The following is a 15,364-nucleotide window of genomic DNA, read 5'->3' on the forward strand; positions in this document are numbered from 1 at the left end:
GACTGTGATTAAAAAAAAGTAATTGAGAGATGAACCGACAACGCAGAAAGCTAATCCCTCTTAAAAACAGGCCCTAAAGCCTACACCAAGCAGAAAAAGAAGGGGAAGGTTTTTTTTTAATAAATCACTCCCCAGATACAGTTTTGTCCGCAGAAACTTACTCCCGGACAGGTTATGTGCTTCATGAAAGGCATCACTGTATTAATTATATGAGCTGCTAATACATTCATATTTCCTTGGCAGCCTGAGGAGATAGTAGCAGCGGCCGCAGAGGCGGGAGACGATGCTCCTCCCCCCGTAGCGTACACGGGCTCCACCACCAATGTGCACCCTTGGCTGTCTTCCATGGTCAACTACGCCCAGCCAATCAAGTTCCAGGGATTCGACGTGGCCGAACGTAAGTCTGATATTGCTTTACTCCTTTCCACGCAACTGTAGCAACAGCTGGATTATTCCTGAATATTCCTGAATTCTTTTTCCATAGGAGATGATCATGAGTTTATTGATGGAAGACACTAAAATATCAGCTGTGGATAAAGAAAAGAATATGATTCTTTACCTTTCCTTTCTGACGGTCTAAAAATTACATTTGGTACCATAAGACCCAGTTTATATTTGTATGGAAATCGTATTACACAGCTCGCAGCAAGTACCAACTCGCAGCCAACTGAGTCATAGGGACACCACGTCCGTGCCAACTGCTGTCATGCGGGACTGAGTGCGGGTAGCGGGACACTAGATCAAACGAAAGCCGAGTAGTCTAGTTGTCTCGCTCTCTCATTGTGGTTTCACCACATTTATTAGATTGAAATGAATAACATGTCGCAAGCAAACAAAAAAATAAACAATTATGTACTTAGATCTCGCGGTGCCGAATTTTTATCAAAAACATTATTTCAAAACATTTAACGATTTGAAATTATAAAAATAAAAAGAGGAAAAATGTTCCTTAGTATTATTTTTAAGATTACAAATATATGGAGTAAGTAACTCTTGTGGTACTAAGTTATCAAATCAAAACTTCAAAATTGTGCTTTTTTCAGAGAAAAATATCCACCACAATATGTCCTCATTTGCGGAAACTGCCGGAATGAACTACCTGAAGCAGCAGGCCATTGATTTTGTAAACTACAACAAGAGACAGATGTCCAGAATCTACCCAAAGGGAACCAGGGCTGACTCCTCCAACTACATGCCTCAGGTCTGGACGATTCCTCTACAATATGGGAATCATTCTTAATTACTTTTTTTTTTTTTTCATTTCACTTCTTGTCATTTCATGGTTCATGTATGCATTTATAATACATAAAATTTCTTAATGCTAAACGCACGATGGTCATTATGATAAATGTCACAGTCTGTGTGCCAAGCACACGATGGTCATTATCATAGATGTCACAGATTGTGTGCCGAACGCATGATAATCATTATCATTGATGTCAAAATTGTGTGCTAAACCCACGATAGTCATTATCATAGATGTCAAAATTGTGTGCCAAATGCACGATGGTCATTATCATAGATATCAAAACTGTGTGCCTAATGTACAAGGTCATTATTGTAGATGTCACAGACTGTGCCAAACGCATGATGGTCATTATAATAGAGGTCACAGACTGTGTGCTAAATGCACAATGGTCATTATCATAGATGTCACATACTATGTGCCAGACGCACAATGGTCATTATCATGGATGTCAGACTGTGCCAAACGCACGACATTCATTATCATTGATGTCACAGACTGTGTGCCAAACACGAGATGATCATTATCTTAAGATGTCACCGAATGTGTGTCAACCAAAGGTGTTAAGTGAGGACCGCCTGTATTCAATTAATCTTGTTAATTCTTTAGCATTTTTTATTTCAATCCCCCTTCTTATTTTCTAGGTGTTCTGGAACGCAGGTTGTCAGATGGTGTCGCTGAACTTCCAAACCTCAGACCTGCCCATGCAACTTAACCAGGGAAAGTTTGAATACAATGGCAACTGTGGCTATCTCCTCAAGCCGGACTTCATGCGAAGAGCTGACAGGAATTTCGACCCGTTTGCTGACGCCCCGGTAGACGGGGTGATCGCAGCCCAGTGCGCTGTCCAGGTAATTATTTTGATCATTGTTTGATCCATCAAGATCGATGATCAAAACAATTGTTTAATGCCACTCCATAATAGACTATGGAATGAATTACCTCTCTTTGTAAAAAATGCACCTTCTCTAATATTTTTTTAAGAAACGACTGAGACATTACTATTTATCATTAGAATCCTAACTGTCCATCAAACCTCCTCCCTTAGTTTTTCCCTCTACCTCCTTCCCTTAACTCCCTTTTTCCTTTACCCTCCTTATTATCACCTTTTGTAATTTATGTTTTTTTATGTTAATTTGTAATTTATGTTCATGTACTATCTACCCTCTGATTGCAAATAGCTATATATGGTATCAAATGTTTTGATGAATATCACTTGTCTGTTTTTGGTTGGTTGGAAGATATTGCTCTTTAGCAATAAGCCCGCCAATGTATTTATTTATTTTCTGTACATGAAGTTTAAATAAATAAATAATGCAGGGTTACTACTCATTACTACAAGTCAGGACATGTCACTGTTATTGACAGTGGTGTACACTACACTGAGAACAACATAGAAAATGTCCCTATTTAAAAATAAAAAAATTCTGAATGTCTGAGATGTCGACTATCACTTGAGAGTAATTTTCCTTGCCTTGGGCAGCTCTAAACAGTATCTTAGCGTTCCTGATCCCCGTCCAATCTCGTATATTAGAAGCCAGGAGATTTGTCTTCTGCCCTCACATCGTCGACCCACTATTTTTTTGTTGTTAAGATGTCCAAATTTCTTAAATCTTCGGAGTTAGATACCCGTTTGTCTTTGCAGGTCATAGCCGGTCAGTTTTTGTCTGACAAGAAAGTGGGAACATATGTGGAGGTGGACATGTATGGTCTCCCCACCGACACCATCCGGAAGGAGTTCCGGACTAGAATGGTACCGGCTAACGGCCTCAATCCCGTGTACAACGAGGAACCATTCTTGTTCAGAAAGGTAACCCTATGACAGATTAAACACACTCATTCCTGATACCTTAACTCGCTTAGCTATATTTTTGTTCATCAACGCTGGATTTTTCTCCAGTAGAACCTTGGAACTCGAAATCTCGGGAAATAGGAACAAGATTTTGAAGAAAAAATTTTAAAACGCAAAAACTGAAGAACACATTTATTAAAATATTCAATTATTATATACTACCTAATTTTGTTTGAAAATTATTGAAAAGTAACTGAAAAATAATACAGTACCGTACCTGTATTGCTACTCAAGTACTGTAATATAAAATCAAAATTAAAAAGTTGATTGATTCAAATGTAAAAGGGATATGCAACGTAATAACTACATATAGCGTAAAGTACTTTTTATTACAAATTTCTCGAGTAATCTGAAGTTTTCTTACCGAATGTTCATTATTAGTTCAGATTTTTTGGGTTCTACTGTATAATGGAATAGGAATAAATTTGAAAATGGAAGTCTGGATATTTACCAAGTTTATTACCCTTATTGGTTGATTTGAGTGATCAGTTTATGCCATTCTATCCGTGATTATGGAAATGTATGAGGAATCCCGGTTATTCTTTCTTGACCTTGCAGGTGGTGTTGCCCGACCTGGCGGTGCTCCGGTTCGGCGTGTACGACGAGAACGGGAAACTGCTGGGGCAGAGGATCCTGCCGCTGGACGGGCTGCAGGGGGGCTACCGCCACATCTCCCTGAGGACGGAGGCCAACTTCCCCATGTCCCTGCCCATGCTGTTCTGCAACATCGAGCTCAAGATCTACGTGCCGGACGGCTTCGAAGGTAGGAAACCTCTTCTAGGGGCGCACTATAATACTGCTCTTCATTGATATAGGGTAGAACAGAGGTAATGTGCAAAGGCAAATCTTCTTCTTTCAACGACGAGGTGCTACGATTGATCAAGGAAAGGAAGCACCTACTCGCGACTATCTCCAAAAGATGCGCCGAATGGATCGGCCACGTGCTAAGACAAGAGGGTTTCCTGCACCAAATAATAGAGGGGACGATCGAGGGAATAAACGCCAGAGGACGCCCACGCTGCGAATACTTAAGCGACTTATACAAAGACATGGGCTGCTCGACGTATGACGAGCTGAAGAGGACTTCCGAAAATAGGCGAGAATGGCGAAAGAGATGTCATCTGTTGCTACAGACCAATCTGCAAGATTGGGACCAAAGAAGAAGATAGTAACTTAAAATTATGCTTTTTGATAAAAAATTAAACATTTGGATAATGAATATCTCGGCAAAGGAAACAGCTAGAACAAAATCTGTGATTGTATATAATAAAGGCCAGTTATAAGAATGCTTTAAGCCGTGTTAAGCCAAACAGCCGCAACTTGAGATACGGCTAGTTGCCTTTACACATTTGAGAGGTTCTCAATCTTTTTCGGTTTCTTCTTCTTCTTCGTGTGCCTTGTTAGGTCACCCCGTAGTTGGCAATCACTATGGCAAAGGCTTCGCGGTCCTGTGCCGTCCGGAACAACTTCTCCACTCCTCTCATCCCGTTCCAGTCGCGGATGTTGCAAAGCCACAATGTTCGCTTTCTGCCAGCTCCTTGGAGTCCTTCTATTTTTTCCATCATTATAATTGGCAGAATGTAATATTTTTCTGCACAAAATATATATACCCAGATACGAAATCTTCCGCACCTTGATATTGGATGTTTTTCGGTTTGCTGCTCCTTTAATACATCAGATTTTTACACGGTTCCCTTTGTACATCGAGAAAACTTATCTATTTAATAGTGATAACCCATTTAACAGCAAAAAAATTCAAACGAATACTGTTTTCCATAGGATAATGTAAAATATTTCCAAATTGTTCAATTAAATATTTCGCGGCGCCCTTATTATGACACCGCAGCTGGGGAGCTGTGGCTCACACTTTGGGAATCACTAGTGTTCTATCGATATATTCATTGATATGTAATAGGGTATTTTCAATTGGAATTGCAATCTGAGTTTTTGGCAATTTAGTACAAATTTTAAGGATTTTACTGATTTTTTAAAATATTAAATTTCAGATTTCATGGCCGCCTTGTCTGATCCGCGCGCCTTCATGGGAGCAGCCAAGGAGAGGTCGGATAACATGAAGTCGATGGGAATCGAAGAAGCGGCTCAAACCGGAGATCAGAAGAAGACCAAAGTGGAAGAAAAAGTTGAAGGTATCTTTTTTTGAAAATTTTTATTCATATCTCAAGGTAGTCACTTTATACACTATGTAACATTCACCATTCTACCATGATTGATTAAAACTGAAATACAAGCTAACGCAAAGCTGTAATTATAATTATGCTTCAATTTAAAAAAATTAGCTACATATAACTTTATCAGCGGCATCTAGGGTTGAAATTAGTAAGCTCTTTATCAGCAGAAATCTTTATTATTGCTATTTTATATTCACAAACTTCCTTTGTATCAAACAGTTTGTCTCCGTTGAGATACCCAAAATATATATTTTCATAAATATTATTTGTTTATGACTTTTTACAATACATACATGATTACTTTTTGATGTCTTCACTAAGGAAAACCTATGACAAGACATTTAAAACAATATATATCTAGGAATTACAAATACAACATAAAATAAAGAACGTGAACTACTTCAAAAAGCACAGTGAGAAATTTATAATTAACACATTGTTTGCGGGAAACGCTTAAAAGCGTCTTTAACATGCTGTTGGTAGAAAGCGGGAGACGCTTTAACCTCTTCTTTTATTACTTTTGGTACAGCATAAGACGCCAAAAAACATTTTACAGATCGGAGTTGGGTGTGCGGTTACTTGTGATTAGTATACGACCCTAATTAGTATACCAATCAGGGTCGGGGTTGATGAAAAAACCGCCAGATAAAAAATTGTGAACAATTATTTTCATTTTAAACATGTAAAATCTAAATAAATTTGCAGAGCCGCCGCTGGTGTTCGAGCCCATCACGGTGGAGTCGCTCCGGGCGGAGAAAGGCTTCCAGAAGACCGGCAGGAAGCAGCAGAAGGAGCTGGATATGATGAGGAAGCGCCAGGCCAAGGAGAAGTTGGCCATACAGAAGGCGCAGTGCGCCGCCATCGAGAAACTCATCAAGGGGAAGAAGTAAGCACAGACACTCGTTTTAGCTAAGGGTAATGCTTCCCGAAAATCGCGGCAATCCGGAACCTGTGGGTTGATCAAGTTGCTAACTAGGACAGAGCCCAGTGGGCTAGCGAAAATCGTGATGTATAGAGCAGCAACAAATACAAGTGAGGGAAGGAGCAATGTGTAGAAGTAATTCACGCCAATTGGTTGAAAACTGAATACTGATTTGTATATAAAATTTTAACGGTCATATATATGCTTAAGAGGTCAAAGCACAAAGATTCTTCTTTGAAATGCAGAATTCCTTTTTTCTTATCAAAATAATATTAATGACCATTTTTTTGAACGGATGGTGCTGTCTCTAGAATTTTGATACTCAACCCGCAATCCGCCAAGCTTTTATGCTCGGCCTTAAACATACTTATTATCAGGAGCATACTCCTGTTAATAAATGTAAATGTCCTTTTTTAAAATCATGATTTGAAAAAAAATCTGGGAATCTAAATTTCGTATATCTTGAGATTCTTTTCGACATTGACGCACAAATAGTGACACCTGAAAAGTATTGTCATTATGGTCCTCATCAGATCTAGTGTAAAGGTGGAGTTTGTCATAACGCAACACGTTACGATGCGAGTATTCAGGCAGTCAGTACACCGAGCCGAGCGCTCCATCCATAGTTTCGGACGCTTGGTGATGCTCACCGCGAGCGATGTTACGACGAAATGCTCCGGTCAGTTTCCACCTTAAGAGTTTTGCCACTGCACACACTAGATTTATTCCCAAAAAAACAAATATTTGACAGAAAAAGTATGGGCGCAAATAATTTTGCTTGTGGAACAGGCTGATAAGCGATATGTACTATAATAGTATTTTTCTGTTTTTTTTTAAATCTCAAAAATGTTTTTACAAAAAAGGCAAGGGGGGTGTATTATGATTTTTTTGTTATAGCAGTATAAGTGTTACGGCCCGTGTAACTTAACAAATATATGTATCTGGCCCGAAGAAAAAAACGAAGAGTACATTGCTCTAGAACAGTGGTTCTTAACCGGATCCACGCGGCTCGCATAACCGTATGTGTTTTCATAGAACATGCCCCATACGCGGCTGACATAACCGTATGTGTTTTAACTTTGCTCCAAGTTTCGACCTCAGTTCAACTTGAAGGGATTTTTTCATGGTGTGGAACTTTGGATAAAATAATACGTCAATCCTTGGCCTTATGACATCTGTTGAAATATCTGACTAATAATTTGTAACATCACAAGGATATATTAAAAGAACAGATCCCTGATTTTTCTTGCGGTCGGTAATTAGTCCGCGCCATAATCATGCCCTATATCTGTCTCACTCTCGACGCTACGCATCGCCAGTGGGTAAGAGTGACACACGATGCGTGCTTTGATTTATTTATGTTACAATCTTATTTGTTTATATTACGATATATTTCAAGAATAATGTGACACAAGTGTATTATAGAGTACCAAAAAGGCACAATGAATCCCATTGAACATTTTTGTTTAGGAAAATAAATTGTTTTTTAACTAAAAACATGATAAAAGTAATCATTTAAAAAACGGCGAAATACCGCCGCGCACGGGCGTCTCTCAGGAACAAAGTTAACGCGTTTAAAAGGTTAACTGGTGTTCATTTGCATATACTGTTCGATTTGAGTTGCAAATATAATGGCTAGTTGGCAGCACCCTTGCCAAGTGAAGTTCACAACAGCGGTCAATATATCTTTGATTCTGTATCATCATACTTAAAACAATTGAAAATATCATGGGAATTATGTGTAGGAATTTGTACAGACGGTGCTCCATCAATGGTAGGGTTCATTGAAAGGATTCGTGAACCTTGGCTTAGCAATTTGGATGAAGAAATGAGAGTAGCTATATCAAATATTAGACCTAATATCGCCTAAATTTGTAAAAGCCGATAAGCTGTTTCATAAAATAATTTTTGCGGCAAAAAGGTTCATTGGATCATTTATGTTTTCACGTATTTTTTTCAATTAATATAATTTTTTATTTGTCTGTAGTAAAATAATCAGTTTTATTTTTAATGAAAGTTATCTTAGCTTTTTTTTTGGATCTTTAGTTTAGGTGTACCGCGAATTTTCCTTATGATCAAAAGTGAACTCTGACTTCAAAAAGGTTCATAACCACTGCTCTAGAATAATGATTCCCAAAGTAAAACTAGTTTTGTTGGTACGATAAGGCCACGTGTCATGTTGTATTCCAGCAAGGCGGAGCTGACCTCTGACCCGGCGGTGCGTAAGCTGGTGGCGGAGCAGACGGCGCAGTGGAGCGAGCTGGCGGAGCGGCAGCGGCGCGAGCACTGGGCGGGGGCCCGCCAGCGCCTGCAGGAGCAGCGGGACCTGCTGGCGCGCCTCATGGAGGCCGCACAGTTGGCGCAGATGAAGCAGATGGAGGCCAAGCACGAGAGGTACCCACCGCACTGCCTAGTCTTGTACAGTACCATCTCAAGCCAGGTGAGAACTCTGCCTCACTCGCGGACTGATGCCCGGCACCTGACACTCTCATCCTAGACGAGGTAACATAAGGCAGTTACCTGTCTTAAGTTTGCGGCATTTTTTAGACCATAAAATGTACTTTTTTACTCTAAAAATTCAACAAAATATTGGGGTGCATCTTGTGGAACGAAGATTCTTATCATATGGAAAATACAGTATGTATACCTTAAGAACTGTCGGGTTGTGGTCCCGTGGTTAGTGTCGCACACTCTTGAGTCGGAGTTTCTGGGTTCTAACCCACTCTATCACAATGTGATACCTATTTTTTAGTAATTAGCCGTTCAGGCTCACAGGAATAGTATGAAATTAAAGTATTTGTGTAAATATGTAGTTAAAACAGAAATATTTCTCTTTTTCCGCTTAATAGATCAATATACAAAGTGCGGTGAAATTCTAAATCTAGATATAATTCATGATTAGATCTTTCTATAAAATTGGTTAATGATTATTTATAATGTAATTGAAAATGGATATTTATCTACTTATATTTACGTCATCAATTTATGGAATTTCCAGCATAAGCATCTTCTGTGTTGGACATTTTCAAAAAGTAAAACGATAATTTTATATAATATTCATCAATAATTTTTTTATATTTTTTTATATTTGAATAAGCAGTCTGTTTGACTTCTGGTGGCATTGTTTGCAGGGAAATTAAGGAAATGAACACTCGGCAGGCGAAGATATCGGTGGAGACGAGCAAGGAAGTGGCCAACGACAAGACTCTCAAGACCAAGGGGGAGAAGGACAGGAGACTTCGAGAGAAGAAACAGAACAACACCAAGAAGTTTATGGATGAAAGAAAGGTATGATCGATAACAAAATAACTTCAAAAATACTAAATTCCCATAGAAACAGTTTTTTGATCTTTAGAAATTTACTTTCTTCCAATTTTTTATATTTTAACTGACAAAATTAAATTATTCCTAAAGATGTAATTCAAGCATGTAATTCAAAGGATTATCAAATATCTTACTTGCACTCAGTAAATATGGAAAAAATGGCCAGAAATTCTACAATAGTAATTATAAAATAGTAAATACGAGTATGTCTGCCTCCGTAAAGTAATGGTCAGCACGCTCGGCTACCATTCTGGAGGTCCCAGGTTCGATTCCCAGGGAGGGTCAAATAAATATAAGTGATTTTTTCACTCTAATATTTGTTCAATAATACCCTGGACTAGTACCTGAAGCGGAGGGCTGTTCACCTTTCCTTCATGTGTTAACGATCAAGATAACACTGCGTTTATGCAGTGTTATCTATTACCTATGCACTATTGGGGTGCGGATAAGGGTTTGAAAAAAAAATGAGTATACATAGATTTTATATTTTTTTGACTGGTCTGTTTTTTTTATAGACTGCAATGATTAAACAAGGAAGAGAGAAAGAAAAACTGAAGGTAACACATGACAAACAGCTGGAAGAATTATCTAAGGAAGTGGACAATGTAAGTTTTTTTTTTCACATTATTTGAGTATACATTAGAGAATTTTTCGATAAAACTTTTAAAAAAATAAAAATAAAAATAACGACATACTAAGATTAGAACATGGAAGTCTGGGTATATTTAAAGGACTTCCGACCTATAAATGTATTTATTGATTTGGCATTCAATTTGTAGAACTCCATTTTTATTTATGTATTAATTTTAAATCAAACACAGATTTTTTGAGTCTACTAAGTTGTATTTTAATAACAAAAACACATAAAAAGTTATTATTTTTTGACATCTCATCAAAGATGAAGAACAATATGGAAGTCTGGGCATTTACGGGGCTGACGTAAATTTGAGTATTTGGACACACTCAAAATGTTGTACATAAAAAGTTATATTGTGACAATCGTTTCGCCTTGTTAGGGCATTATCAAATGTTTGATAATGTCATTCGTTTGATAATGCCCTAACAAGGCGAAACAATTGTCACAGTATAACTTTCTATGTGTTTTTGTTAATAAAATACAACTTAGTAGACTCAAAAAAATCTGTGTTTGATTTAAAATTAAAACATAAATAGTCCTATAAATGGCTGATTTTAGTGATCACTGTTTTATGGTATAGCGTAGAATGTATCGTACAAATGGGGAGTCCAGTGTATTTAGTTATTTAATGCTATACATTTTTTTACTATTATTAATTTATATTATTTTTTGACATCTCATCAAAGGTGAAGAAGAATATGGAAGTCTGGGCATTTACGGGGCTGACGACCGTCATCGGCTGGTTTAAGTGATCACTTTACATACGCGTAACATTCACCAATTCTACCCATTATTGACAACCACACTACTCAAATTCTTGGAAGTTCTTTATATATGAACCAATTTAGAAACCTTGTTCTTGAATCACTAGAACTTCACTAGAGACATCTATTGGTGAGATGTAAAGAAGCCTTTTATTAAGCAGAAACTCTTATATTAGTATGTGAGGTCCAAATCCTGGATTATAATCACACACATGAGAAACGCCAGAAAATACCATTTTCATTTTTATTATTTAAGCTTATAATTTGACCAGACAATTTATTTACAACATTTTGAGTGTGTCCAAATACTTGTTCACAAAATCTGGATTTTCTCCAATTACAGAACTTCCAAGAATTTGAGTAGTGTGGTTGTCAATAATGGGTAGAATTGGTGAATGTTACACGTGTGTAAAGTGATCACTTAAACCAGCCTATGACGGTCGTCAGCCCCGTAAATGCCCAGACTTCCATATTCTTCTTCGTCTTTGATGAGATGTCAAAAATAACATAAATAGACCTATAAATGGCTGATTTTAGCGATCACTGTTTTATGGTATAGCGTAGAATGTATCGTACAAATGGGGAGTCCAGTGTATTTAGTTATTTAATGCTATACATTTTTTACTATTATTTATTTATATATTTTCTTATTTCAGCTCATTGAAATGTACAAAATTGAAGAGGCAGACTACGACATGAGTTCTAAAACTGAATTTTATGCTTAGACCAACCAGCCTTTGATCACCTAATTTCCTATTTCATTTATTGTTTGTAATTTATTGATTCTATTTTGATGTTGATGATTGTTTAATTTATTATTTTGTGGCGTTTGTTATCAACGCAAACCATACATTTTGATGTTGTGTTTTCTATTGTAATTTATATATACATATATAGTAATTTTGTTTTGTTGTCGTTGAGTTTGGAATTCTACCTGTTAGCGTAATGTTCAAATTCTATTTTAAAAGTCACGATTTCGATATCAGACATGTGCAATATTAATTGTTATTGAAATTTAACATTTTATTTATTTGTTTACTAACCAAAACACATAAAAAATAATAACAAAAGTAACCCGTTATAAATATGTATATAACCCCTATAAAATCCTTGTTCCGTATATTTTAGGTCTTAATAAAATCAAACCCACTTTTGTTATTTTTATTAAATTTATATATCAATAAGTATATAACTATTTTTATGGACCAATTATATTTCTTATATACCCAAATCCGACATTATATAACCAAAATAAAGCCCAAATTAAATTCAAGTTTTGTAATATTGAACAATTGCGAATGATTTCCCAAATACATATTTCAGATATATTATACGTGTCTTAACAGAATCCCATTTCATCCGTTTAAAGTAAACAAAAATTAAACAATTTATAATGAAGAGAACATGGAAGTCTTGACATTTACAGGTCTTACGACGTGTCATCTGGTGGTTTGTGTGATCACTACTTTATTCACTGTTACGTGGCCATAACGGAAGTAACGTTCATCCCTGGTGGGATGATCATCCATACCACTTGATTTTTAAAACTTGCATGTATATACATGAATATTCAATGTCTAAACACGAATGGGTCCATGTGAGTTTGAAGCGATCACTTTGTCACTGTTCTACTAGTGACCTTAATCCGGACCCAATGGTGTATAAGACACTGCATCAAATTGACACAATATTAATTCGATTTTTTATTATGTGGATGCTAGGTCTGCACTTCAAGTACCAGTCCAAGTTAATATTAAATACATACATATAAGAATGAAAGAACACTCGTATTTCTTTAAACCTTCCTGAAAATCGAACCCGGGACCTCATGTTAGCCAAACGTGTTAACTACTACACTATGGAGGTGGATAAATCTATGTTAAGACATGTATAATATAATCTCTTAACAATCAAATACAGTATTTGTGTATACAAATTAAATATTTTAAAAATAAATTAAAACTTCATTATGAATGATGATTTTTTTGTAGCACATCTAATTACATAAATTAAGGGTGTAATACGTATGTATGATTTTAAAATATAATGTAACCAATATTTATGGTTTGGCATATTTTTACGCTGGACGACTTTTTTCATTATTGGTCCGATTCCATTATGTACATAAAAATCTACAGCCTTAAAATCGCGAGAATCTTAGATTTTCACAACATTCTCTAGGAAAAAATTACATGTCATCGTATCAAGTTTGATGCTAGCTTGGAATTATTAAAGGCATGTCTAATTTATTTTACATTGTCAAAAACCCATATTAATTATAATTAATATGGGTTTTTGATATAATAGTAATTTGAATCTTAAGTATTTCAAAAAGACATGGTATGATTATCTTTTTTTATTCATTTACGAATTCATTGCATCCTTAATATATCTAGTGTGTAAAATATAAGTAGTGTATCACAACCCTTAGTTACCTAAATCACAAACCAGTATTTATTCTACATTTTATTATTATTATAATATAAGAAAATCATCAAAATTATCCCCACACTGAGTAGTTAATACACACTTATATTTTATGGAAAATAATACTTAGTACATCGGGTCTCATTTTAAAGAACTTGTTTTTTTGTTTTTTTTTTTTTAATATGAGACTTTATTGAGTCCTTTTTATTTTGATGTGATGCCAAAAATATTTCACCAGTTAGTTTTTTTTTTGTATTCTTATTTTTAGTTGGGCTATTTTTTTTTTTACAAAATATATCATTTACAATACGTGTACAATTTACAATACATGATCCTATAATTGGTTTACGATTCTAAATATGTATTTTATTCAATGACAAAAAATTTATCGAAAGTTTTTTTACATGTCGCTTACTCCTTTCAAGAACGTCATAAATAAAAAAACTTGATTTTTCAGGAGAACGTTTTTAAAATTTAAAAATATAATACAATGTATTAAAAATAAAATCAAGCCACTTTTTGAACTTTTTACTGTGCATCAAATCTTTTTAGGTAAAACCTGAAGATTTTTTCTCCATTTGAAAAATATTTAATATATTTAAAAAAATAATTAAACAATACCTTTTTTTCCAAATGCAAAAACAACACTTTCTGCCCTGTAGCGGGTAAATATTAAGTTAAAAATATGCCTCTTTTGCTGGGATATAGTACATTTTCTGGGCATTCCGAAAGCATGCACAACTGAAAATTGACAATTTTTGATTTATGACGTTCTTGAAAGGAGTGAGCGATATATATTTTTTAATTTATTATTAGATTAAAACCAATATTTATATATTTTTTTATATTACGCTTTTCAAAAATAAATTTATTTGATACCCGATGTACTATAATATATACAATTATAATTAAGATATAAAATATATATTTATTGCAATGTGATGAGAATGTAATGATTTAAAATACCAGCCATCTTTTTTTTTCATTATTTACACTTCAAATGTGATAATTGATTTAAAAAATCGATAATAATTTGAAGCCAAAGGAAATTTTTTTAAATATTGGAAAACCCGTTCATTCTGTTTTTCAATGTATATCAATTTTCATAATTAAGCCTTCCGATTTTATGAAATTTTACATGTTTATATCTCCGATCTTTTATTGAAAAACTAGATTTAAATTTCTCATGTTTTTAAAAATATTTATTTTTATTGTTCCCATTCACACAAATCACTAATAACCGTATGATTGCCTTTCTCATCGAATAATCCAAAACAAAAAATGTGATCTTTCTTCTTTTTGTACTTCCAGTTTGCTGTTAAATTGTGAAATTAGTCCAAATTTTGAAGAATATTGTTTGTTCCGTGTGATTTGAGGAGAGAAATGTCACCATAGCGATTTATTGCCAGTAAATTTATATTACGACCAAATAATATTTTATCATTACAATTTCTTCAATTTCCAAATCATTACATTTTCTAGACCAGCTGAAAATCATTTATTGAGAACATTGTAAATGTTCTTTAAAGCCTTTGAGTATAAAGAATTGAAATTCAAAATGTGAGAAAATATTTATTTAGTTTAGAGTGAAGCATTAAGGGTTTATTATAAAACAGTTTATTATAAAACAGTTTATTAATACTAAAAATGAAAAGTGAGTTTTGACAAAAGTTATTAGAATATGTATTAGTCAACACAATATGATAGTCCATTAAGAGAAATCTACATATGGTATTGCCATCGAAAACCTTCCGAATAATAAATTTACAATATAATCGTGTTCACTTATACATATGAAGTTATAAGGAATAAACACACTTTGCACCGGGAATTTACTCGTTCATGGTTATAATACTTTCATGGATATACAGTCAAAATTCACGACATTTATTTGAGAATGACCGCTATAGCTGCCAGCTAAATGCATACTGTATGGCTGTACGACTGATGTAAAACTCGAGTAAGTATATGGCGAGCAATATGTAAAATATATAAAATATTTA

At 35.0% G+C, this 15,364-nt stretch overlaps 1 protein-coding gene across 1 annotated transcript in view; it reads left to right on the forward strand.

Annotated features, from left to right (window-relative positions):
* The window catches only part of norpA (no receptor potential A), a 61,089-nt gene extending 48,964 nt beyond the window's left edge, over positions 1-12,125 (forward strand). Inside the window, exons 12-22 of the mRNA XM_088260128.1 lie at positions 244-397; positions 1,044-1,201; positions 1,891-2,097; positions 2,892-3,056; positions 3,657-3,861; positions 5,105-5,245; positions 5,993-6,173; positions 8,400-8,603; positions 9,341-9,497; positions 10,049-10,138; positions 11,591-12,125. Coding sequence (XP_088116254.1) covers positions 244-397; positions 1,044-1,201; positions 1,891-2,097; positions 2,892-3,056; positions 3,657-3,861; positions 5,105-5,245; positions 5,993-6,173; positions 8,400-8,603; positions 9,341-9,497; positions 10,049-10,138; positions 11,591-11,659 — 1,731 coding nt within the window. The 3' untranslated portion in view covers positions 11,660-12,125. The remainder of the gene's footprint in view (positions 1-243; positions 398-1,043; positions 1,202-1,890; positions 2,098-2,891; positions 3,057-3,656; positions 3,862-5,104; positions 5,246-5,992; positions 6,174-8,399; positions 8,604-9,340; positions 9,498-10,048; positions 10,139-11,590) is intronic.
* Positions 12,126-15,364: the final 3,239 nt, after the last annotated feature.

This window comes from Brachycentrus maculatus, unplaced genomic scaffold (genome assembly GCF_059751285.1).
Source record: "Brachycentrus maculatus isolate JH-2025_06_01 unplaced genomic scaffold, ASM5975128v1 h1tg000007l, whole genome shotgun sequence".
Lineage (NCBI taxonomy): Eukaryota > Metazoa > Arthropoda > Insecta > Trichoptera > Brachycentridae > Brachycentrus > Brachycentrus maculatus.